Source organism: Sphaerodactylus townsendi, unplaced genomic scaffold (genome assembly GCF_021028975.2).
Source record: "Sphaerodactylus townsendi isolate TG3544 unplaced genomic scaffold, MPM_Stown_v2.3 scaffold_18, whole genome shotgun sequence".
In the NCBI taxonomy this organism is placed as follows: domain Eukaryota; kingdom Metazoa; phylum Chordata; class Lepidosauria; order Squamata; family Sphaerodactylidae; genus Sphaerodactylus; species Sphaerodactylus townsendi.
Genome location: NW_025950341.1, coordinates 3,368,462 through 3,390,265, shown reverse-complemented (window position 1 = coordinate 3,390,265; position 21,804 = coordinate 3,368,462). Strand labels below are relative to the sequence as shown.

Genomic DNA, 21,804 nt, shown 5'->3' with positions numbered 1-21,804 from the left:
GATTGTGAAAAAGGCAGAGAATGGGACGATGGAATGAAAGTTGGAATCTGTTTCCCTGTTTTACAGTGTATGCATCTTACTCATCTTGCTCTAGTATGGATGACAGCAATATCTCCCTAGTAGATGTGAAGGTACATGAAGGAATTCGGAGGAGAAGGCAGTTCCTAAGTCATACAGAGGCCCAGATTAATCAGATTAATTTGGAGGAATAGCACTAATACATTTTAGTTGCTCCCCAGAAGTGTAAAAAGAGCAATTCAGGGAATATAAAAATACCAATTCAAAGGCATATTGTTGCAGCACGTTAAATAATAGTTCACTTGTTAAAACATTCTGACATTAAAGTATCTCACAAACATTATGTTCGTAATATTCACAGCAAGGTAGGTCAGTGTTACTCTCATACAGCAGTGGGAGGGGGCATGCTGAGAGCGAAGATGATTTGCACAAGGCCCACTTGGGAAATGTGTGGTCGTAGCAAGGTTTGAACTAGGGACTGTCTTCCAGCTGCTGCGTTACACTGTGGCAGGATGTGTTCATTTTCATTTTTTCCCCATCCTTTCCCCAAGGGGCTTAGGGTGGCACACATTGGTCTCCTGTTCCGCAATTTGCTCTCACAAGGACCCTGTGTGGTTAGGTGGAGTGTGTGTGGCTGGTCCAAGTGCAACCAGAAAGCTCCGTGGGAGAGTAGAGATTTGAGCCTGGGGCTTCCAGATCCCAGTCTAGCCCTTTAAGCACTACATCAGGCTGGCTTAGAAACATTTGACATACAGGTTCCATGGATAAAAAGCTCTTTTCAGTTAAGACGCTTTAGAAAAAGTTCACGTGTGAACGTGACAAATGATGACTTTAGTCATGAATCCCAACTGCAAACAACGCTGCGGGATGAAAACCTGAAATGGTTAAATCTAACAGATATTACAATGCTAAAAAGCCCACTTTTAATTGGATGTTGAAAAGTATTTAGTAGTATTATCAGGATTTGAATATCACATCATCCAGGTTTGAAACTTGGGCCTTGCTCACCCACAGTGAGACCAGTGAGCCAGATCAGTGGGAATTCTCTTCCTCTTAGGTATAATCAAGCAAAAGACATCTCCCGAGATCTGGAAAAGCAAGCGACCAAAGTCCATGCTGAAGCAGAGGAAGCCGGGAACAAGGCTCTTCAGATCTATGCTAATCTCACCAGCCTACCAGTTGTGGATGTAGAAGGACTGGAGGTGAGTCGGAGTTGGATGCCTCGAAAGCATATTCTGACTTGTGGCTGTGGATCTTGTGTAAAATTTCGCTTCCTCTCTACTGCTGCAGCCGCTCAAAATGCTTCCCTATGAAAAAGCTATGATTAATGGCAAGACCAGAAGGAGTTGCTGATGAGAGGGCCCCAAGAAATATGTGGCCTAATTAAAACAAGATTACTTGATCAGGAACAACAATATTTAATCACCCATGCAACAACTTCATGTTCCCCCATTGCACCCTGATATTAACCCTGATGTGGGCAAGATAGCCAATTATCTATTACAAATTCCAGATCCTAAACAGCGCTGGGTTCTGACTTGAGCCAGATGCAGCGTCGTCTCCCCGGCCCTCTTACAAGGACGGATTGACAGGCTCCCACTGTCGGATAGAGTATGCCCATATTGTCCTACCTCGGTGGAAACATTGGAGCATATTCTATGTCATTGCCCGAAATATAACCCACTGAGGGAAGCCCTATTATTATCTGTTATGGGTAAAGCCCCTCCTAAAGTCTGCATGGTAAAACTACTTAATAGTAATGATCCTCTGATCCTAGTACTACCTGTTGCTGGTCATGTTGTTAAGAGAAATTTAATATCACATGTTACCCTTTCCCATTGTCATAATGTTACTTTGTACAAATATGCCTCATAAAGGTTTTTTGAATTTGAATTTGGCAAGGCCAGAATCCCATGTTCTTTGCTGGGGAGTCTGCTGTATCCCTCAGTGGTTGCATTCTGGTATCCTTATCTTGGTAAGCAGAGAATCATGAGAAAAGTAGTTCTGATAGTTATAAGCACCTTTGGGCACTGCTGTGTATGCTTGTTTCAGCGTCCCAAGGCTAACAGAGACTGTACTACAACATCCAGCGTGATGCACTAGGGGCACAGTCCATTCCTGACCCTAGTTGGAAAGTAATGTGGGTCCCCTGAGTTATGCGTGGGGTGTGCGTGGGGTGGTTAGATTCTGCCCATCATATAAGCATTTCCAGGATAGCACAATAAATTGTGATTCTGCTTCTTGGGTTTGCAAAGGCAGGTTCTCAAACGTTCCTGACTCTTGGGAACAACCTTTAATCCCCAGGTGACAGCATGTGAGTTGCACATGTGTCACAGGGAGTAATGTGACACCACAATTACTTGACATTAGAGTCATGTGATGGGAAGAGGATAAACTGTGCCTGTGCTCCGAAAGAACCCTCTCCACCGATAAGTGACTTCGCTGCCCTGTCTTCCTTATCTTCTCAGCTTGCATGCGGAGAGAGGCAGTATGTTGTTTCTTAAACAGGTGGACTTGGGTTTAAAAAGGTGACTGTAGGCTTGCAACCCAGCATGTGGGGCTCCATGACTCACCTTGAAGGTCTTGGCCCTGGGTCAGACTTCCTAAAGGATATACTGATCCAATTTGCCCAATTGAATGTTAAGATTCTAATTTCTTCTTCCTGAAAACGTCACAGTGCAATTTTCCATATTCTCAGCAGTTTTTATTCCTGTTCTTTTTTTTTACTCCTCCATATGTAGAAAGAGGCAAAGAAGATCAAGGAGGAAGCCAACGAACTGGATCAGCTAATTAATAGGAAGCTGAAGAATTACGAGGATCTTATTGAAGACATGAAGGGGAAAGAACTGGAAGTGAAAAATCTTTTGGAGAAAGGGAAGACTGAACAGCAGGTCAGTTGAGTCACTAATGGCATCCATAAAATATGCAATAGCCAACGTGATAACTGTTCTTACATTTCTGATAACGGGTTAACTTGGCAGAAGCCTGCTGCCCAGATGTTCAGAGCTCTTCAGCAGCGTTCTTGAAGATTTATATCTGTGAGGAACTTGTTCTTCCCGATTTGGAAGCGCAATTTAGTTTCATTCAAGGCGGAATGGGGAGCTGTGTTGGGCTGTAAAATATAAGATAAATGACCAGGGATGGATATGAGAAGGGGAAGAGCAGGGCTGAAAGAGGATTAAAGAGATTAAATGCACACTTTATACAATGAGCATATTTGCATCTCACCTGCCGGCATCTGCCACAGTAAATCCACTGTGAAACAGTTGTTTAAACCGGTGAGAACCAGCATGGTGTGGCGGTTAAGAGTGGTGAACTCCTAATCTGGAGAACCGAGTTTGATTCCCCTCTCCTCCACATGATTGACAGAGTCTAATCTGGATAACTGGATTTGTTTTCCCACTCCTGCATTCCAGCTGGGTGACCTTGGGCCAATCACAGTTCTTCAGAACTCTCTCAGCCCCACCTACCTCACAAGGTGTTTGTTGTGGGGAGAGGAAGGGAAGGCGGTTGTAAGCCACTTTGAGACTCCTTACAGGAGAGAAAAGTGGGGTATAAAAAGCAACTCTTTTTCTTTTTCACACAGTGATTGTGCACCAGGGAACCCTGAGTCCCCCAAAACACTGTGGCTTCCCCATGAGCTTGTAAACCTGTGCCCTTCTATACAATAATTTGTGCTACAGGTAATTGTTTGGTGTATGAAGGCTGAATTAGCCTTTTGGCATTTCATGTAAAATGCAGGCAACTCTGGAAGTGAGCCAGAATGGATCTTAATTGTTATAAGCACCATAAGCACGTTGCTCAGAAGAGCAAAGTAATCTGTCAAGAACAGGAACTGCGAGGGGTGGATGGCCTTTCCTCTTTCATAGCATCCTTGACTTCTATGTCCCCTCTTTCTAACATTTTTAAAGGTTTTTAAATAGCAGTTGAGATTTCTTTCACAGCCTTGACTGTTTAATTTATTTGTAAGCTGCTTTGAGCATTCTGATGATCAGTTGCTGAGGCCCACTGTACCTTGGAGACTATTGCCTTCCTGGTATTCTGTTGCAGACACCACTCCCACCTGTCAGGTGGCACCCCTGACAGCAAACAGGGCCCTGGTTTCTGTCATGGGAATGGGTCTCCTCTACTGTCTGTTTCCTGCTGCCTTTGCGCTTTGTAACCAGTAGTAGATTGCGCCCAAGCTCCAGTTGGGCAGATAGCCCCTCCTATGTTCTTGAGAACTACTGGATTTCACATTCCTGTTCTGTTATGCTTTGCTTTGATATTTTGTGTGTGTGTGTGAAGGTAAGGGGGCATCTTGGTGGGCATAAAAAGGGGTGCTTGGGAAGCCATTCTTTGGAACTGGCTTCTTCTGAGGCCATGCTGTCGTCTGTCAATAAAGGCTTTTGATTAAAATCACTGAATCTGAAATTTCTACAGATCCGGAGCTTGACACCACCTGATATGCCAGTAAAGCTTGACTTGACTTGACAACTCCCACCACCTCAGTTCAGTTTGCAGGAGCAGGAAGAGATGCTGTCCGTCTTCAGTAGATCCATTGATGTCCCAAGCTTTGAGCCCCTTTTAGAAGCATTACAAAATTTGCCTTTGGGGGGCTTTTGTCATGGTCCCCAGATTACAATTCTGGCCAGCTTTTGCAATGTGGCAGGCTGTACATCAGAATAAAGCCATGCAGTTTTGAGCACATATGTGTGGATTTGTGGAAAGGAAAAGGAGTGTACACTGACATGCTGTATGTTTGTTTAGACGGCCGATCAGCTGCTGGCTCGAGCGGATGCTGCCAAAGCTCTGGCCGAAGAAGCGGCCAGGAAGGGGAACAACACATTCCAGGAGGCCAAAGACATTCTTGGCAATCTAAAAGGTAGGTGGTGTGGCTTCCTGTTGAGTCATCCCGCAGCATAATGAACTGTTCTAATTTGTGGGATTGGAAATAAAACAGCCAATGTTGTTATGCCCCCGTGTAGTTCATTTGGAATACTGTGTGTAGTTCTGGTTGCTGTATCTCTAAAGGATATAACAGAGCTGGAAAAAAAGTGCAGAAGAGGGCAGCCAAGATTATTAAGAGTTTGGAGCATCTTTCTGATAAGAAAAGGCTGAAAAGTTTTGGATTTCTCAGGTTTAAAAAAGAGATGACAAATATGACAAAGGTTTATAAAGTTATTTGTGAAGTAGAGAGTGTAGACAGAAACTTTTTTCCCTGTCCCCAAATAGTAGAATTCAGACTCAGCCTTCTATGCTCTCTTGCTGGCCTTCCAGAGTAACTGGTTGGTTACTGTGATTCAAGAAGCTAAACTGGTCTGGTGGAACACTGGTCAGCCCTCTACCGAACAAATCTAGTTCCACTTCCTGGAATCCATATTTTTACCTTTCAGTTTCCTGCCAGATTGTGACCTGAGGGGACTGTTTTGGAGGCACCAGAATGTTCTCACGAACCTGAAATCCCAGCAGGGCTTTTGGACTCCGTAGCAACATGCCTTTCAATACTGCACCGTTTCTTCCCAATTACCTTTCCCCAAGTTTCCTGGACTTGTGCCAAGAGGACAAGAATGTTGAGCCTTGGATGTGGCCCAAGCTACAAAGATCCATGATCCCTCTTGGAGGAGGGTTGTCACATCCCTCCCTCTCCCAGATCTGAGAATGAGAATAATCACATAGTCCACATGACTGAAACTTAACAGTGGACTGATAAAGAGCTGCCACAGAGACTCATCTGTGAGATGCTGAAGCAGGGCAAACCCCTTTGCTCTATAATCTGTTCCGCTTTAAGATGATAGTTCAGTCAGTTGAGGTGCAGTGGTTGAGAAAGTTATATGCTTCCATACTGGAATATAGTCCCAAACGAAAATGAGAATTATCATTTATTTCCACACACTGCCTTTGTCAAAACCATCATTTTGTGTGTTATTGAATATGAAGCTTTGATACAAGAGCATTTATGGCAAAATGTATTTTTACTTTTAATTGTGTGTGTATGGGGGGTGGGGGAACAGGGCTCGTTAGGCCCTAGGACCCAGGCAGAGCATTCTACAACAAAGAAGGTCTAGTATGCCTTGTTCTGTGGTGGAGGAATATACAACCCTACTATCATCTTTATGTGGGACAGAGTATACCAGGAGATAGCCTCTACGCTGGATTACTTGTCCCTGATCTATTAAATCTAGATGTCACTGAGAGAATTCCAGTGATTTGCGCTGTTCCATTTCAAATGGTTGAGGTGGGGAGGGAACAGGACATTCACATGGTTTCCCTATACTAAAAAAAATAATCATGGCATTCTAGAGTAATCTTCTCTCTGACATAATGTTCCTCTGTGTGGAGTAAACTCTGTCATGAGAACCTCTGCTTGGTATTTGAAGCATCTTGTTTGACCTCATTGAAAATAGGGCACAGGACTAGATGAGCATCTGGTCTGACCCAGTATGGCTCTCTTAATCTTCCAGACTTTGACAAGCGTGTCAATGATAACAAAACAGCCGCTGAGGATGCCTTGAAAAAGATTCCTGCTATTACCCGGACCATCACAGAGGCCAATAATAAAACACTGCAAGCTGAGCTGGCACTGGGCAACGCAGCTGCGGATGCCAGGGAAGCAAAGAACAGAGCTGATAATGCTGAGAAAATTGCTAATTCCGTACAGAAGGTGAGTCGAGGGAGGGCCTAAGGGGCCCCAGTGGTAGACCACATTTTGTGTGTGGAAGCTCCAGAGTGTAGTCCCTGACATTTTGAGGTAAGGGTTCTCAGACGGTCAAGATAGGGAGAAGATCTCTGCTAGGGTTCTAAGAGATCTTCTGCCAGGGAGAGTTGGCAAGTGGTCTGATACAGGAGAGTTTCTGTTCCTGGCGCCCAGTTTATTAATATCTTCGTTTTTATCCATGCCGACTCTAGAACGCTGCAACAGCGAAGGCCGATGCCGACAAGACCTTTGCGACTGTCACTGAGCTGGACAAAGAAATGGATGATATGTTGCAGCAACTGCACGACGCAGAGGAAGAGCTGAAGAAGAAACAAGACAGTGCAGACCAAGATATGATGATGGCAACAATGGTGAGGCATTTTTTTTTAAAAAAAGCTTCATTAATATTGGCACTTCAGGGCTTCCTCCAATACAGGTTACGTTGCATACTTTCTGTATGCGCATGAAAGATCAGCACTTCTGAGAACACTTGTCCCTTTCGAAAAGAAAATGACTGGTACGAGGCTGGGTGGTCATCCCTCGTCATTCCAGAGCCACGTTCTTTTCCTCCCTCTCACCTTTTGCCTTCCTGCCAAAATGGCACAGGATTCCGTAGTGTCTGAGGCTGAATTTGCACACGCATGCGTTTCTTGATGATGCCTTCATTGGCTCAACATCTGTGGAAATAGCCGCCACAAAATATTCAAGTCGTCTGTGACTTCCGATTGTACACACTTTTGCAAATCGTTAGGCACGCATGTTGAAACTGAACCCATGCATTTCTTTGTATTTCGCCCTTTGATTGTACAGGCTTCACAAGCTGCTCAGGAAGCAGAAGACAACGCAAGGAAAGCAAAGAACTCTGTGAACAGCTTGCTCAATATGATTAACGACCTACTTGGGAAATTAGGTATGTATCCTCTTCTTGGGTTACTAAATGTCTACACCTCTCATCCTGAATGGTACAGTTGTCAAGCTACTGCTTTTTAATAATATTTTTCCCCACATTGATGACGTATCTCAGTGATGGCAAACCTATGGCACGGGTGCCAGAGGTGGCACTCAGAGCCCTCTCTGTGGGCACGCGCACACCGAATTTATCATGTGGGGGGCAGAAAATCATCCCCCCACACACACATCTAGGCTGGCCTGGGCCACTGAGAACGACGTGCGCGCCCCGCGGTGAACAGGGAGGACTCAGCTAGCGGGCCTGGTGCCCCTGCTCTGGGTGGCTGCTGCCCGAGGGGGGTGGGTGCAGAGGAGGCAGAGATGCTAGAGAGGCACAGAGTGGTGCACGCAGGACTTGCTGGAGGCTAGAGCAGGCTGGCCCCTGCTCGAGCAGGTGGGGCGGAGGAAGAGGGAGCCAACCGTTTTTTTCTAAATGAAAACCTCAGCATTCAGGTTAAATTGCCGGGTTGGCACTTTGCGATAAATAAGCTGGGTTTGGGTTGCAATTTGGGCACCCGGTCTTCAAAAGGTTCGCCATCACTGACCTATCTGGTTCTTTGTTAGCTGGTATCTTCTAGTGAATGCCCAGAATTTGGTGCTGTGGACCATCACGCATGATGATAAATACCAAAGAGCACAGTGTACTGAAGCCCAAATGGCAAGATTCTAATAAGGCTAGCCTGATCTCATCAGAAGCTAAGCAAGGTCAGTTTTGGCTAGTACTTGGATGAGAGATTACCACTAGGCTTGGTGATTCGGCATGGCCAAATCATAAAAAAAAACCCCAAATCGCAGTGCGATTTGGCAGATTCAGGTTGCATTCACATCGAATGCGAGCCTTCTGAATGCAAGCCGACCTGAATACAATGCATTTGAATTAGCTTGTATTGATTCAGCAATAACGAATCGTCATTCGTTCAGGCCAGGGATCTTTAAGCTTTAACGAATGCCCCCGTGTCATTCTGAAGGGAGAGAAACGTTTGTTGCCAAGCCCTGTGCATGCCAGAGGGAGAGGCAGGGAGAGAATCGCTGTTGGAGTAGAGAGAGAGAGAGGCAGACAGGCAGGCAGAGAATCGCTGGTGGAGGAAAGAGAGAGGGAGACAACAGAGAATCGCTGGTGGAGGAAAGAGAGAGGAAGGGAGACAGGCAGGCAGAGGATAGCTGTTGGGGGAAAGAAAGAGAAAGGCAGGCAACCGAGAATCGCTGGTGGAGGAAAGAGAGAGGGAGGCAGGCAGAGAATTGCTGTTGGGGGAATGAAAAGGAGAGAGAGAGGCAGGCAACAGAATCGCTGGTGAGGGAAAGAGAGAGAGGCAGGCAGGCAGAGAATAGCTAATGGAAAGAAAGAGAGAGAGAGAGGCAGAGAATCGCTGGTAGGGTGCCTGTGAGGGGTGCATTTTTTAAGGCCGTTTCCGCACGGCCAATTAACGACGGCCTGGGGGCGGTAAAAACGCCGCCCCCAGGCCGCCCAAGCTTCAAGAGAGGTGCCGCTGGAGTCTTGCAACGCAGCAGCGGGCGACCTGGATGTGCTTCCTTCCCCAGGGCGACCTCAGGTCGCCCTAAACAACAACCTCCTTTAAAGGGTTGTTGTTGAAAGCGATCTTCCTGAAGCGGCGCGGTGCTAACCGCTGGGAAGAACGCTGTCTCCCGTCTCCGCCCACTCACCCAGGTGTCACAAGCCATTAAGCCTGCTGGGGAGGCGTGCAGTAGCCCGCGCCCACACTGTCCTCCCAACCTCCAGGGGTCGAGGGCAGCGTGGGCGAGGCTGCTCTTCCAGCAGGCGTACCACGTGGCACCGTGAGTGAAGATGGGGAAGCGGCGGCTCTATGCGGAGCCTGCCGTCCTGCCCGGCCTCGGCTTCGCTCTGTTCCATGCGGAGCGGAAGAAAATTGCGCCCCCACTGCCGCCCAGCACTCTTGGCGGCGTGGGGGGCAATGCAAGGAGGCCATCTTGAGAACGGCATTTAAGCTAAGCGGCACCAACATTTCAGGGTATTTCAGGAGACTCTCTTGATGAAACAACCCAGGTTTGGTGAAGTTTGGTTCAGGGTGTCCAAAATTATGGACCCTCAAAGGGTCCCCCATCTCCCATTGGAAACAATGGGGGATGGGTCACCCCTTTTGGGGGTCCATAACTTTGGACCTTCTGAACCAAACTTCACTAAACCTGGGTGGCATCATCAGGAGAGCCTCATGAAGATACCTTGAAATATTGGTGCCGCTAGCCTAAAAATGCACCCCCGAAAAAACACTAAAAATACCATAAGAATGCAAACAAACCTGAATTTTTCAGTATATCCAAATATATTTGGGTATACCGAATCAGGGATTCAGCTGATTCTGCTATAACAATAATTTTACAGCCAAATCAAGCCAAACACGAATTTGACCGATTTTTTTTCAAGCTTAATTACCACCAGGATTGCTATGCAGAGGAAGGCAATTACAACCCACCTCTTTAAGTCTCTTGCCTTGAAATCCCTACTGGTTTGCCATAAGTAGGCTGCAGCTTGAAAGCACTTTACGCACACTTCTGATGAATGCAAAGTCAAAGGTGGATGAATTGTTGACATAACTGGCACAAAACTCATTACATGCACTGCTCCATTGCATGAAAGTTCCATAAATTACTACCCAGAGAAACCTCATCTCAAAGTGGATATATGAGACCGTATAACCCCTGAAGAGTTAACACCAATATCTTGTATTGGTCACTGTTCTAAGTAGATTTTATTGTTGTATAATTAGCTCTTTTGTATTGTTTTCCCCTATGAAGGAGAATACATCTTTTATCTCCCACTAAAAATAGTTAAATGACCTTATCTGCCTCTATTACTATAAGGAAAGCACCACTAATCAATACAATGACTCAAAATTAAAACTGTATTAACATAACATTATAACCTTTAGAACTCTCAGGGATTCCAGAGCCCCTCGGGGACGGGGTGGTATAAAAGTTGAAAGTATAAATAAATAAATAAATAAAAATTCCAATTTCACTAACTTACATTTGTTCATAAAACATCAAAGAATAGTCATCATATCTAGTTCGTAATCCTATATTAATAAAGTTTTTATGGGACATGTCTTATTTTGATATTAATTTATATTGTTCAAATATTCATACATTGTTTATAGCGTGGAGGCAGTTTTGATAGCCGCGCATCAGTTGACGGTCACAGACAAATGTTGTGAATGTCCAGAAACTTGGAGATAACCATGGTGAATGCTGAGCCATTTTGAGAACAAAGGAAAAACAAACGCAGCCAGATCATATTCAACTGCTGCTAGCCAGCTTTAGTCTACTACCTCCCGTGCCCTTTTATTTTTCTCTGTAGCAATAAATAGCAACCATCATCTGTAAAGGAGAAAGCAAAGTGCAATGCTCTGGGCATGCTATTGTGGATATCCTGTCCCTCCCTGGCAGAGATCCTTTGGAAAGGTGCAGTGCCTTTGTGTGCTGAGAGCTAAGACAGATGTCCTGCATTAGTCAGGACCCTTGTGATATCCAGCTCTTTTTCCCCCCCTGCCCTCATGCTAAGACTTTGCTCATCAGTTAATGTGCACATTGTAACACTTGAAAACTGAAGTGGATTCTGAAGAACTCAAAATAGGATCTCTCGGACTGGGTGAGGTAGCAGCCATGAGGCAAAAGAGGACTGAAAATCCTGTTCATGCAGATATGCTGAAAGGATTGTAACTGGAAATGATTGATTGGATATTGGCGTTATGGTGGATTTCCTAGTATGGATTACTAGGAAAGGGATTGAAAATATTCCCCCTGTAATAGATCTATACTGTATAGATCAATGAGGAGGAAAAATGGGAGGTGTCCAAGGAAACCAGGATGGCTGTCTAAAGAACTTTCAACTGAGCTGAGATTTAAAAAGGACATGTACAAGAAATGGAACAGGGGGGAAATAACCAAAGAGGAATGCAAACAAACTAGCAGGATGTGTAGAGAGAAAGTCAGAAAAGCTAAAGCTCACAATGAGCTGAGGCTTGCCAGAGAGGTTAAAAACAACAAAAAAAGGCTTTTTTTGGTTACGTTGGTAGCAAAAGGAAGAAAAATTATAGGATAGAGTCACTGCATGGAGGGGATGGCAAAATACTAACGGGGGATGGAGAAAAGACAGAACTACTCGACACCTTCTTTGCCTCAGTCTTTTCCGAAAAAGGAAACACTGCACATCCAGGAGAAAAAGAAACAGAAGATACAGTAGGAGAAATGCAGCACAAAATAAATAAAGAGGTAGTGCCTGCAGAGGAATACACCTAGCTACTTTTTAAATTTAATTCAAATTTCCAGGACTCCGATGAACTGGCATCCCCAGGGTAGTGATAGAGACAGAACTGGCAGTAGTAATCTCTCAGAACCACTTCTGGCTATAATCTTTTGAGGGAGACTCCTGGAGAACAGGAGAGAGTCCCAGTGGACTGGAGGAGGGCTACCGTTATCCCCTAGACCCCCCCCATCTCCAAAAGGGGGGGGAAAAAGGAGGGATCCTAATAATTGCTATCCCAGTCCAAGCCTGGCATCCATTGATACTGAAGGAGGAAGATTCCTTCTGGAGGCAGATCATTAGACAGATGGTCTGCCAAGCACTTAGAAGGAAATACTGTGATCTACAAAAGTCCAGCATGGGTTTCCTAGAAAAACAGATCATTCCAGGACCAAATCTTATGCTTTTTTTTTTGATAAAGTGGCCAAGCTCTGGTAGACCATAGGGAATCATGTGGACCTGTATACCTAGTTTAAAGTAAAAAGCTTTTGACAAAGGTGCCCTATAATATTCCTCACAAGTAAGCTTTTAGTGAAAATGTGGACTAGACAATGCCCTATTAGGAGATAGTTTTCTAATTGGTTTGTCCTGATCCGAACTCAAAGGGTGCTTTAATTAATGGCTCATCTTCATCTTGGAAGAAGTAGAAGCTAGTGGAGTGCCACAGGGAGGTTCCTATCCTGGAGTCCCCAGCAGCTTATTCAATATTTTTTATCCAAGCACGTAATTTGGATAATGGAGATAGAAGGCATGCTATCAAATTTAGAATAGAATAAATAGGAATAGGAATAGAATCTTTGTGGCTAAGTGCTTGAATTCTGGACACAAAATTTGTCTCAGTTACATGTCTCTCAGGTGTGCATAAGAAACATTTGTCAAAGAATCATAGGTACAGCACTTAATGATTGTCCATATAGGTCCCTATAGTAAACAATCAGGAAACAATCAATAGTAGCCAAGCACTTAAAATGTAAAGAATCATAAAATAAAATGAAAATGTCAGCTGTGATTATAGTCATACAGGGAGGTCATGAAATTGGGAGGAGATGGAGTAGCCAGGGACCAGTGAAAAAGTGGGTGGTAATTATATGCTCGTATAATAAATGGTTTGACATTGTCAGGGGAGATTGGCGTTTATAGAGTGGTGGCATTAGGGAAGAAAACTGTTCTTATGTCTAGTTGTCTTGGTGTGCAGTTGCTCAGCAGCGTTTAGGGTAGAGTTGGAAACAGTTTATGCTCCAGGATGCGTAGAGGGTCAGTAAAATATTTTTTCCGCAGCCCTTTTTTTTTTTTGGGAAGCGTTACGTATACAGGTCCCTCAATGGAAGGCAGGTTAGCAATTGTTTTTTCTGCAGTTCCCTGATTATTCTCTGAAAGTCTGTAAGGTTTATCTTGTTGGGTTGGGTAGAACCAAACCACACAGTTATAGAGGGTGCAGATGTACAGAACTCAATGATTCCTCTGTGCAGAACTGTATCAACTTGGCAGCTCCCCTTATGGGCAGTTTGAGCTTCCCTGAAGGTTGGCGCAGAAAGAACATTCTTTGTTGTGCTTTTTTGATGGTAAACATTTTTGATATTAGGTGACCACTTTAGGTCCATGAGATATGATGGAGCCTTAGAAATTTAAAGGTCTCTACTGTTGGATACTGTATATTTGTCTAGGTATTGGTGAGAGGAGGTAGGATGGGAGTGGTTTCTCACGGAAATCTACCACCACCATTTCTAATGGGTTTTAAATTAATGTTCAGTTCTAGATTGTTCCGAGTGGGCACCACGAGGTTGGGATTGTTCAACCTCCCGTCTGTGCTCGCGGTTTTCGCATCGTTGTCCTAGAATGAGACCAATCCTCACTGCTGTATCTATCAGATGGATCATTTGAGATGCAGATCATTTAGGTATATCTAGAGAGAAGAGAAGTGGGTAGAAAGTGACACAGCCTTGGGGCCCTGTACAGGTGTCTGATGTAATTTTTCCTAGCTTCACCTGCTGTTTCCTATCTGTTAGGAAGCTTGTGATCCACTTACAAATTTGCAGATGACACCAAATTAGGAGGGGTAGCTAATACCCCAGAGGACAGAGTCAGAATTCAAAATGATCTAGACAGATTAGACAGCTGGGCCAAAACAAACAAAATGAGTTTCAATAGAGATAAATGTAAGATACTACACATAGGCAGAAAAAATGTAATGCACAGATATAGGATGGGTGACACCTGGCTTGATAACACTACATGCGAAAGAGATCTGGGAGTCTTAGTAGACCATAAACTAAATACGAGTCAGCAGTGTGACGTGGCAGCCAAGAAAGCCAATGCAATTCTGGGTTGTATCAACAGGAGTATAGCGTCAAGATCGAGGGATGTAATTGTACCATTCTATTCTGCATTGGTTAGACCTCACCTGTAATATTGTGTACAGTTCTGGGCACTGCAGTTCAGGAAGGATATTGACCGGCTGGAGCAGGTCCAGAGGAGGACAACCAATATGGTAAAGGGTCTGGAGTCCATGCCATACGAAGAGAGGCTTAGGGAGCTGGAGATGTTTAGTCCGGAGAAGCGTAGGTTAAGGAGTGACATGATAACCATGTTTAAATATTTGAAGGGATGTCATGTCGAAGAGGGAGCAAGCTTGTTTTCTGCTGCCTCAGAGACTAGGACACGGAATAATGGATTCAAGGTGAAGGAAAAGAGATTCCACCTAAACATTAGGAAGAACTTCCTGACCGTCAGGGCTGTTCGACAGTGGAATTCACTGCCTTGGAGAGTGGTGGAGTCTCCTTCTTTGGAGATTTTTAAACAAAGGCTGGATCAGCATATGTCGGGAGTGCTTTGATTGTGTGTTCCTGCATGGCAGGGGATTGGACTTGATGGCCCTTGTGGTCTCTTCCAACTCTATGATTCTGTATGATCTGCAAATGTGGCCACTTTGTTTCTTGCCTGTAAATAGCACAGGTTTGCAATATCAATCCTGGCAAGACTGCGTTTTCCTCCATTGGGAGGGCTGTCCATTTACACCAACTCTTTGCTCCCTGTTTAACTATGTCTCAGAAAAAGATGTTAGTGTGGGCAGCTGAGGTGCGGTGGTTAAGAAAATTGTATGCTTCTGCATTAGAATATAGTCCCGAACAAATATGAGAATGGTCATTCATTTTTATGTGCTGCCTTTGTCAAAACCATTATTTTGTGCATTATTGACAATGGCACTTTGATAGTTAAAATGAATGTCAAAATGTATTTTTACTTTCAAACAGGTGGGGGGTGAGGGTGGGGAGCAGGGCTAGGTAGGCACTAGAATCCAGGACAAGCATTCTACAACAAAGAAGGTCCAGCAGGTTGAGTTCTGTTGCAGAAGAATAGACACCCCTACTAACAGCTTTTTCTCAGACAGACTGTAGTTTCTAATCTTCAAGAGGGACTCATCCTCTTTTCCTGACAACCTAGACTGCTGTGCAGCTGTAGCTCTCTGGGGCTGAGTAAGGATGGAAGTTTTATTCTGCAGTCTTTCCATCTCATCTGTACAACCACTAATGAGGTTGGGCCATGTTGTTGAAGCTGTGAATGCACCTACATGTTCCCTGCATATCGAGATCAACAAGAAAATGATTACATAGAAAATGGAAAATACATTGTTTATATTGTGGTTTGTTTTGTATTGTCTAAAGCAAATATTGTATGTCAGCCTGTTGTAAATGTTGAGTAACAGTTAAATCTTCACAGTGCTAACATTTGTAAACCTTACGATACATAAATTCACAAGTGTACACTTCAGGAACTTTTGGGTTGAATACAGCTTTGAGGGTGGGTGGCAGCAGCCAAATTTAGTTACACTGTTACACATTACAGTGGAACCTCGGTTTTCATTGCCTTCGGTTTTCATTGGTTTCGGTTTTCATCGATTTTTTCAGTGAAAAATTTGTCTCGGCTCGGTTTTCATCGATTTGCAGTAAGGTGCAGGGGTTTGTGGAGAAAAATCACCCGGACAAAGCTGTTGCAGGCCATGTCTGCATCTTGTTTAATGACAATGTCTTGCCCCATTTCAGATAAATCTTAAAGAGGTGTCAGAAACAGACCTCTTTGGACAGCTTTCTGGTGCGACATTGGTCTACTGGCTCTGAAGCTGGTCCTAGTGTTATTGTTTGTTACTGTTTTCAGCATTAAACACTATATTCACAAAAAAGTGTGTTTGTGGTATGTTTTTTGGAGTGCCTAGAACGGATTAATTGGATTTACATTGATTCCTATGGAAAAGTTTGCCTCGGTTTTCATCGGTTTCGGTTTTCATCGATTCTTTTTGGGCGTATTGCCAACTACAACCGAGGTTCCACTGTATTTGGATCTCAAATTAAAATTCTGGAATTAAATAACTTGGGGGGAAATTGTTTCCTCTTCTGGTTAGAGCTAATTTTTATACTAGAGAATGGTTATAGTGCAAATGAATGTAATTATCATGCAGCAATCAAACCTTTGTCTTTCCATTCTGCATTTCTTTGTGGTTAGAATTTCATTCCGACATGAATAAGTGCAACTTGATTAAGATGCTGTCCTCATTCTCTGTCTTGCTTTTTTTCCCCAGGGGATCTAGAGACGGTGGACTTGAGCAAACTAGAGGAAATTGAACGTACCTTAAATACCGCCCAGAACCAGATGAGGGACAACGATCTGGATAGAAAAGTGTCTGATCTAGAAAAGGCAGCAGAGAAGCAGGCCAGTGCCATTGATGAATACAACAGGGACATTGACGCCATCTTGAAAGACATTGCTAATCTAGAGGACATCAAGAACACCTTGCCAACCGGCTGCTTTAACACCCCATCCATTGAGAAACCCTAAGGATGTGCTAAAGGCAGGGGGGGGCTTCCCCTCAGTGACTGGTGGAGCAGTTATTTGGCCATGGAGTGCCTTAATTCCTAAAATTACCTTCTTCAGGACCCTCACCACATCTCCCATTACAGCTCTCAGTTGTTCTTTCCCAATTCAAGAGAAAACAAACTTCTGAATGAAAAGCAAATTTAAGAATTGGTCTTTTGGGCTTTGAGACAACTATATATACAGGTTCTCCTGCTCAAACGCACTCCACTTGATCCCTCTTTCTCAGAAAACACTCCCCTTTTAATTTACACAATGATGTGAAATATTCTGGACTGTTGTACTGAACTGTAGAAGTGGCCATGGGAAATGGTGTACAGTTGGATCGCAAACAATCTTTTTTTTCTTCATTCCCTTCTTTCTTGTATCGTTCTTCTCCTTTCTTCCCCCACTTATTTTGTGTTCTTTTTTTCTATGAAGGAAAAGGTTTGGCTACCAAAGTGTTCAATAGTAATGGCCAGTTGCAGCCACACGTTGTAAGAAGCATCAAAGGCCTTCTCAATAACCACACATTAAAAACAAAGAGAATGAAAAGCCAGCCATATATATAATTGGCCAATAAAATCACAATTTTTGGTAGCCAGTTGCCAGTTTTCTAACGTGCAATATGTATATCCCGTTCCTAAGGCACAGATTCTTAGAAACAGCTTTTGCGGAGTCATAGGGGAAGAGTGATGCATTAGGTCTCCACGGTGCTATATCTTGGCCTTTGGCCTCTGAGAACAAAGGCAGACATTGAATTTCTGAAGATGGGAAAATCTGCTTGTGATCAGGATTAATTCCTGTCACCAGCCAGTCACTAAAAATCTCATTTTCCAGGGACAACTGGATTAACGTGAACAGATTCTCTCTCAATCAGACTTCGGTTTCTTTCCTTTTTTATGAAATCAACCATCCAGAAAGAACTTCTCTTCCTAGACATGCTTGTGAAGTCGTCATAATCTTCTAAGTGTTAGAAAACGGGCCAGATCTTTCCAGCCCTGTCTTCCATGGAAATTGGCTGGTGTTTCTTTTATCCCGGGAGGCTTTTCTTTTTGTCTGATGGCTGAGAAATTCTACAATACAGTTGATCCAGTTTTTCTGGGAAAGGACACCAGGCCTAATTTCTGGGATAAATAATTCCCTAAAGTTTGTAGTATTTACAAATACAGTTGTCTGCCGCTCAGCACGAATTTCTGCCTTCCTCGAGGTTCTCTCCCTCTTCCACTATCCATGTTAGTTTATCTTCCTAATAGGGAGAAGACAGCTCTGTTGTTTCTTCACGCCCATATAAGTCAGCCATTAGAGGAAATTATCAGTCTCTGGTTTCCTTGATAGAGTGATCAGAGGCTTCCACCCCACCCCCCTGCCTTTTTGAGATCCATGTATACCTGCCCTTAAACACTATGCAACTTTGTACGTTTGCGTAGAGGGGAAGAAATTTATTATCTGACACACACACTGGTGCTATTAATTATTTCAAATTTATATTTTTGTGTGAATGTGGGTATTTTTTTTGTGTTTTTTAATCATGATTATAGTGTGAGGAAAAGTCTATTCCCCTCCCCTAATTCCTTCATGTAAATAGGCTTGGTCTTTTTTTTTTCTAAAATGGCACTGTTCTCCTCTATGCTTTCTCTTAACCATCACAGTACATGCACTCTGTCCTTATTACTCTGGGGGCGGGGGGGAGGGGGTGTTCAGGTATTTTCCCTGCCCAGTCTCCTAACTACTTTGCACACTCATGTGTTGGCAGTTAACAGTTTTGTTTGATGTTAACATTAGCCTTCTTTCTTGTATACTGAGGCAAGGTACCAATTGTTTATGTCTTCTTTTAAAAGCCAGCATGGATGCTCAGAAGATGGAGGGCACTCACTTGTGTAGAACTGACATTCATTGGACCTTTTCGTGCAATATTTTGCATTCCAGGACTCTACCTGAAGTATGATCAGGGACGTGGCTTCAGATCTATGCATCTTGTCCTCCTCTGTCAGTGGAAGTGGGATTAGTTTCTGCGTTCAGATAAATTCAGTTTGCTCCCTACCTTTCCACTTATGATGAGGGGAACACTAGAAAGTGCATATAAATCTGAGGCCCACTCACAGCACAGTCCTGAGGGACAAAGTATTGTCTGCATAGGCCCTCTGTCTCTGGTTTCCAAATTTGGCTTGGATCCACTGGAGTGTTTCTGCTTACAGAAGGGTTTCCAGTCATGGGACATTACTTTCTCTCCTCCCCCCTCTCCCTTTAGCTTAAAATATCATCCAAATGCTGTCCTTGAAACAGCATTTGGGAAGGCAAATACTTAAAGGTCCTACTCAGGCAAAAATCCTTCCATCTACAGAAACATTCCCAGAGATCTAAGTCACTATGTTCAAACAGATTTAATGTTATAAGCTGTTGCAGACTTTTTGCCGTGCTTGTGATGCAACCTATTCAGGGGTGTCCAATTCTGGCGCTTCAGATGTTCATGGACTACAATTCCCATCAGCCCATGCTGGCATGGCCAATTGCCAGCAGGGGCTGATGAGAATTGTAGTCCATGAACATCCGAAGCGCCAGAGTTGGACACCCCTGAACTATATCCTTGGGCTAGTTCTCACTGTGATGATAGACCTGTGACTGAGCAGTACTGCTTTAGACCAGTGGGGTGGTTTAGAGCGTTGAACTAGTACTGAAACCTAGATGCAGGTGGCTTTGGCCCATTCACACAGTCAGCCTAACCTACCTCTCAAGTGTGGATAAAAAGAAAGGGGGGAGGATTAGATATGATGCCCAGAAGTCTTTAGGGAAAATGGAAGGATAAAAATAGTGAAAAGGCATAAAAATACCCCTACAGAAATGGTCTCCATGGAAAAGTAGACTCAGGCACAAATACTTTATGCTGTTGACATGCTAATTTTCTTTTTATCAGGTAGGAGCTTTCAGCCCTGTGAGCCCCCACCCGCACAGTCTCAAGTAATATAGCCCAGACACAGGTTTTCCCACCTGAGTAAAAAAGAAGTTGTTGTTATAGGCTCAGTACCCAAGTCTTATTGCAAAATAGTGGCCTTTTCTGCTTGCATTGTTGTATGAGGGGAGGTTGTGTTTTCAGTCACTGAGGATTACTGTATATTCCAGGGGTGTGGTATGGGGCTAATCCCTCCCTTCTTGGAAACAAATGACTTCTCAAAGGTTTACATGAAACCAACTTGCCTGCCTACCACCCTGAAGCCATTTACTGGAAACGACCTTGTGTTGTGGCACGTCACACTTGACGCTTCAGTATTTTTTGTCTGGCTGAGCCAGTCAGATGGCTGTGTTCTAACTGTATCACCTCTCCATCATAGTAGAGCTTGCTTTTTGCATGCTTCTGGCCTTAAGGTTCCCTGTCTTTCTTAATATTTGTCTCTTTTTTTGCTGAAAAACCGGTTTTAACAGATTTTTTAAATTTTTAAATAAATAAAAGACCTTTGTAGGAATCCTCTTAATTACAAATACTGCGTTAACAGCCATTATCACATTTGTTAGAGGTCCAAGTTATTTCTTTTACGTAACAGAGACGACACAGCCGCTGCTCGCAGAAACACACCCAGGTGCTACAGCAGATACCCATTTGAAGAGTTCCCCTCATTTTACTTTTTATTCTTGACTGTGAGCACCCCGTATGTGCCTTTATTCCCTCTCCCTCATTTTTCTTTTTGCCTTAAATCTGTGGTCTTGCTGTCTGGGGGCAGTGAACAGCAACAACAAATGCAACACTTGGCAGTTTTTATGTATAAAACAGTATTTCTTATTTATAATAAAGTCTGAATATTTGTAACCCCTTATAATGCTGGTTTGTTGAGAGTTTACTGGGGGAAGGGAGATCAGTTATCGACATCTTCCATTCATACACACTGCTTGTTCAAGGCAAGAGGTCCCCAGCCTCGTTGATCCTGTGAGCACTCTTAGATTGTTGAGAGAGAAATGGAACCACCACAAAAAAGCAGGATTACGTGGATGTAAACGCTACTAGATCATCTCCCATAATTAGTCTCCCAGGAGTTATTTTCTGTTGTGGCCAGGATGGTATTGGTGGTGAACTAAGGGGAAAAAATTCCAAGGGGCTCCATGAAGCCAAGGAAGTCATGTTATTTAATTGTGTGTGTTTTCACCCCATTGTGGCTGCTGTGGTCTCTTATCAGTGAAGGCATTCTTGCTGATGGCTACTTCACAGTGTCTTGTCCTGTTCTATGCTCTGTTTCACATAAAGATGTTTGTTCGGTCTGTTGAGGTACAGTGGCTGAGAAAATTGTATGCTTCCACATTTAGAATTTAATCCCAAATGAATATGAGAATTATCATTCATTTTTACACACTCTCTTTGTCAAAACCATTTGTGCATTATTGAACTTGGTACTTTGATAGAAGAGCATTTATGCCAAAATGTATTTTAACTTTCAAATGGATGGGGGTTTGGGGGGGGGGGGCAGAGAACAGGGCTAGGTAGGCACTAGGACCCAGGCAGAACATTCTACAACAAAGAAGATCCGGCATGCTTTGTTCTGTGGTGGAGGAACATACAATCTACTAACATCTTTACGTGAAGTTGAGTATAGCTGATCATGTAATTCAGCCTAACAGGTGCAGCATTTGTAGTTCTAGCAATATTCATACCAGACGAGTGCTTCTGCAGCCAGATCTGGACTGCACGTTCTGATGTAGCTTAATTTACAGGTTAAAATTAGAATTGTACCTGAAGACTCAAATGAGAGAGTTACATCTAAACCTACAACTCATTTTAAAATTCTGCCGTACTAAATCTTGAACCCTTCAGAACTTCACTTTTTTAATTTCTTCAACCGTTCCGAACTTCAATAAATGGAGGAGACCAAACTAAAAATCAGCAACATTCTCTAAACTCAGTTTTTACAATGTGAATTTGGAATATGTTCATCTTCGTGGTCTCTGCAGTTCCACATGGAACTGCGCATGCACAGGCCAGTCACGGAAATAGGATCTTCCAAGCTTCTAGAAAGTTCTTAGTTGGAGTGTTTCACCCTGCTGTCCCACTTGG

At 43.6% G+C, this 21,804-nt stretch overlaps 1 protein-coding gene across 1 annotated transcript in view; it reads left to right on the top strand.

The window, feature by feature from the left end:
- The window catches only part of LAMC1 (laminin subunit gamma 1), a 175,117-nt gene extending 154,542 nt beyond the window's left edge, over nt 1–20,575 (top strand). Inside the window, exons 22-28 of the mRNA XM_048482484.1 lie at nt 1,076–1,220; nt 2,760–2,909; nt 4,768–4,882; nt 6,462–6,661; nt 6,907–7,065; nt 7,505–7,604; nt 16,495–20,575. Of these exons, the coding sequence (XP_048338441.1) occupies nt 1,076–1,220; nt 2,760–2,909; nt 4,768–4,882; nt 6,462–6,661; nt 6,907–7,065; nt 7,505–7,604; nt 16,495–16,751 (1,126 nt within the window). The 3' untranslated portion in view covers nt 16,752–20,575. The remainder of the gene's footprint in view (nt 1–1,075; nt 1,221–2,759; nt 2,910–4,767; nt 4,883–6,461; nt 6,662–6,906; nt 7,066–7,504; nt 7,605–16,494) is intronic.
- The last annotated feature ends 1,229 nt before the right edge of the window (nt 20,576–21,804 follow it).